Source organism: Cryptomeria japonica, unplaced genomic scaffold (genome assembly GCF_030272615.1).
Source record: "Cryptomeria japonica unplaced genomic scaffold, Sugi_1.0 HiC_scaffold_2234, whole genome shotgun sequence".
In the NCBI taxonomy this organism is placed as follows: Eukaryota; Viridiplantae; Streptophyta; class Pinopsida; order Cupressales; family Cupressaceae; genus Cryptomeria; species Cryptomeria japonica.
Window position 1 is genome coordinate 1 of NW_026730496.1, and position 4,855 is coordinate 4,855.

Sequence of the window (4,855 nt, forward strand, 5' to 3'; positions counted from 1 at the left end):
AATACCTATGGACTTTTTCTTCTTCTCTCGAATCCTTCATGGACAGCATAATTGTTTACATTGGGACACTGGATGTATACGAAAATCTGTTACTTCCATTCATCATGATAAAAGCACCCTTTACATATGAGATTGTGATGGAGGGAGCTCAGATATTGAAACTGGGTACAAGTCAGCAGAGGCTTGATTTAATATCAGGCTGTTCTCATCATTATCATCATCTATTTCTTGTTGGACAACAGAGCTTTCTTGGTAAGAGAAGCTTCCTTTCAATGGTCCCTCCAAGCTACTACCATGAGACAATGGTTTCTCTTCTGCAAGGAAATCGGACTGCTTAGAGCTGAGATATGGAGGTTGGCAATTTGAAACATTGACATCTACTTTTGCCTCCAGCATATCAACAATGGTTGACATTGATGGTCGCAGTGTAGGATTCACTTGGATGCATAAAAGGCCCATGTTGATCATCCTTAAAAATTCCTCTTCAGAGTAGCTGGAACTTTTAACATTCACATCGACCAAATCAAGTTGTCTGTCCTCTCCATACAAATTCCAAGTCTGAAGTGCAATAACAAAATAACATAGGTTAGCTTGGAAATCTATGATCTTTAGGTTGCAACTTGTTTTCTGGATGTAATCTTTATGTTGCAACAATATCTGGAAAAAATGGCATTTTTCTACTGCATTCCATGCTATTTATTTGGTAACATTTTCAAAATTACGAAAACTAGGTAAATTGTTGTCTAAACAGTCCGTTTTCCTATGTTTAAAATTTTTCACACTGTGCAGTCACATCTCTTTATTAATATCTTCTTGTAAATATTAAAGCAGGAACGAAAGGTCTGGTTCCCAAGACAACTGGTTTAGATATAACTGCTGTCCTGAACAGCTTGGCAGAAGAATAGAACCTGGGATGTGCAGTTGGCAAATTCAACAAACTACAATTTAATAAACATATGCAAGATTCGTGCTACATTGTATTGTATAATTTCAAAAATGGACACTGACATATACCTTTGTTTGTTATGGCTCTGAACTTAATCATCAAATCACGTTTCTGTTTTTTTTTGGATAGAGACTATTAAGGAGAACAATCTTTTAGTGTAAATATTTAACACTTGCAACAAATATTTTTAAACGGACATTACCAGACATGTTTGGAAACTTTTATATATTCGTGTCACTGATATCAGTACAGATTCTTAAAAATAAAATCTTAAGAGAAAGTAGCTTGTACAGTTACCCATTCCGTTAGATAAGACATCTCTCCCTGCAAGTTTTTTTCCGTGTGTACTCTACCACTTACAACTTCAAGGACAACTATTCCAAAGCTGTATACATCTGCCTTCTCTGTGAGTTGACCTTTTAAAGCATATTCGGGAGCCGTATACCCACTGAAAAAAGCAAGTTATACTTTTAGAGTTCTACTCTACACATAATATTTTATATCATTTGGACAATATGAATTTATCATGCCCAGGGTTTGTATATTTCATAAAACAACTAAGAATTCTCAATTAAGTTTGAATGGGAGCTATATCTATGCAAGCCATTATGTTTTCTAAGCAGAAATTAAAGGGAAAAAAACAAGGTCGTTGATCTTACATTGTTCCCGCCACCCTGGTGCTGACATGAGTTTTCTCCCGGTCAAATAACTTTGCCAAGCCAAAATCTGATATTTTTGGATTCAGACCTTGATCTAAGAGGATGTTTGTAGATTTGATGTCTCGATGTATGATTCTCAGTCTAGATTCTTCATGTAGATATGCCAAACCACGTGCAACTCCAAGGCAAATATTATATCGTGCACGCCAATTGAGATTAAGCCTGAATTCTTGAGGACCTGTGAATTAAATTACAGAGTCCCCGTAAATACATTTCAATTAAAGATTTTGCACCCTTCAAGGACGTTCAATGTTTGTGCAGTAACGTGCATCAACCATAGTACTGAGACTTGGACTTGGATATAACTTGTGAAGCTGTTTTTCGACTTGGACTTGGACTTGGTAAAAAGACTTGGCCTAAATGTGATAAAGCTTGGCAATATACAAATAAAGTGTGTAATGGTTTGTTTGAAAAGTTTGGGTTGATTTTTTATGTTTTTCTGAGCAGAACTGGCTGAATCTAACAGCTGAGATTCCCAAATCTCGATTCTCAGCTACAGACTCACTAAAACTCATTTAAACTTGGGTCCATGAATCCCCACCAAGCTCAGAAAATTGTTATCAACTAAGAGTATTTCAAATGTAAAACGGCATCGTACCAATAAGACTTTTTGGAATTCATCTTCTCGACTTGCATACATATAATCATACAGGTAAGAATTCTGACACCATGAAAGCTGCCATATAAAACCATCATAGATGGAAAAAATTCATGCTGTGCTTTTCAAGTGATAATAAAAGAATTACTAATTATTTGTATATTAGTGTGGTAGCACAGAAGCAGCGATACAAGTATTACCATAGGGTTCGGGGAAGTGTAGGGTGGGGAAGGGAGGGGAGTGTTACAGACACATACGTTACAAGTGCATCCTAAACATGCATAAACTCAAAGAAGATATAATTGTATAATTGTGGATGTTTAACTTGACTTCAGGGAGTCGTTAGGTTGCTAACACTAGCTATCTGTTGAGAAAGACTGAGATTATAGCAGCAAAACAAGCAGGTTTAGGAGAATATGAATGTACCAAATAAAACACGAGCTAGACTGTTGTTCACCACGTATTCATATACCAGGAGCAGCTGTTTTCCTTCAATACAACAACCATACAATTTCACCAGATTGGGATGCTGCACTGCAGAGATCATAGCTACTTCATTTAGGAATTCACGATTCCCTTGTGTTGATTTGGAAAACATCTGCTTTACTGCCACCATTTTTCCATCTGGGAGGATTACCTGGTAAGAGGAAAGGCGGCAAATATAATCCCATACTGTATATTAGATCCCAATGGTTGTATTTGGTCAAAACTATCTAGAATAAAGCTCATTTCTGCTATGGGTGGTTATAATAACTAATCTCAAATATCAGTGTATTGTGATGTACCTTGAAAACAACACCAAACCCGCCTTCTCCTATCTTATTCTCGGAATGAAAATCACTTGTGGCATTTCTTATCTCTTCTAGACTGAAATGATTGGAAATTGCTTTCATATTTGTCAATTCTGTATACAGCAGTTGGACAAATTCTATTTCAGCGTAGTCATCAATGTTTCCCGACTCTTAGACTAAAGTTTGAAATGCTGCAAGAATAAACTATGCAGTTAGAAGAAATATGGAATCTAGGAAACATTTAAACTCACCTTTACTCAGATGAGCGTCCTTCAATTCATTATTGATTCCTTTTCTTTTCTTAATAAAGATGAATGACAAGCACAATGCCAAGCCTAAAGAAATTAAAACCCCGAAAACTATGCCAATAATCATAGGAATTCTGTTACTTTTATCAACAGTAAATTCTGCCAAAAGAAAGAAAGTTAAAGTGAAAAATTGAATCTTATAACCCAATACAACTACACTAGATATGCCAGTCCCATCCAATCTATAATGCTAGATCAAGCATATGGGAAAAGCCAAAAACTAACTATGGTAGCTTTCAAGATTAGAATAAGTAAATTCAGCTGGCAAGACATCAAATAGTTCAATTTCATGAAAAATATGAACATGTAATCAACAGATAATAATGCAAAAAAGTGCTTATACAACCCTAACAAAAGCATTTGTTGCACGGTTACACAAAAATACTTGCATACATACACACACATATGTATATCTGTGTATATATATATATGTACACATATACGTGTGTGTGTGTGTGTATATATACACACATATACAGATATATGTATATACACACATATATATGTGTTTATTTATATATTCTGAATACATTTGTATAGATATCATGTTTACCAGGAGTAATTACAATCGCTGATACCAGAGGTCCATATGTCCCCTCCTCTGGCACATTATATGTTCCCCTTCCAGCCCATAAAAAGTGAATCTCCAAGTAGTTTTTAGTCACATTCACGTGGAAATTTTTTACAACTCCCTTTTCAGAGCCTCCAGCAGCTTCTTCAATGTTGAAATTTTTCAACTTCCTAGTTCCCTGTATAAATTTAAAAAGGTGAAAAATGTTGTCAAAATGTACAACTATAAATTAAAACCGGACATAAAAACTAATCACATATATTAGTTCTTTCTGCTCCCATGCCTATTCAGTGAATAATGACAAGATTAATATAAACATATCATTATAAACCTGAATATAGACATCAAAGATGCGCCTTCCAAGACTTGAAAATGATTTGTCACTGGAAAATTCTATCTCAGCAAAGTGGAGTTGTACTTTATATGGTCCATTGTGAAGGCACAATCCATAGCATCTCAAGGAAGTAGGAGAAGACCGTGCTGTCTTGTAGATTGTACTATTTCTTGTATTAAACCACGGATAGAGCTTTTTCTTTAGTAATGTTGTTTGGCTTGAATTATCCATAAAGTGTCCTGTGTTACTGACTGCCCATTTTTTTTCAGGACTCAGGAAGAATGATGAAGCACCTAATGGATTTTCATCTGCTTCATAATTGATGGATGGGCTAGAAGCATTCCATGATTCACCTCCACAGTTAATAGCCAAATCATCTGCCAAGCAAATAACACACAGTTAGATCATGGCATCCATGGTCTCTGAACAGTTAATGGTAAAAGCAGAGCAGCAGACCGAAGTGGCAGATGTTTGAGCAGCATTCAAGACCAATTCTCCTGCTGACCAAGGCCATGGTGGAGAAAGAGAGGGCATGCTTCCAAATCTATATATTTGATTAAATATATAGAGGGCATATTTGTTTAAGTG

General features: G+C 35.8%; 1 protein-coding gene across 2 annotated transcripts; it reads right to left on the reverse strand.

Moving 5' to 3' along the window:
- Window positions 1–75: 75 nt before the first annotated feature.
- Window positions 76–4,640, reverse strand: LOC131873569 (probable LRR receptor-like serine/threonine-protein kinase At1g07650; the record flags this gene model as incomplete). Of its 2 annotated transcripts, XM_059216397.1 has the most annotated exon segments (8): window positions 76–558; window positions 1,244–1,394; window positions 1,606–1,843; window positions 2,690–2,900; window positions 3,049–3,167; window positions 3,306–3,461; window positions 3,916–4,111; window positions 4,265–4,640. In XM_059216397.1, coding segments are annotated over 8 exon segments (1,885 nt in total), but the record flags the coding sequence as incomplete, so codon positions are not given.
- Window positions 4,641–4,855: the final 215 nt, after the last annotated feature.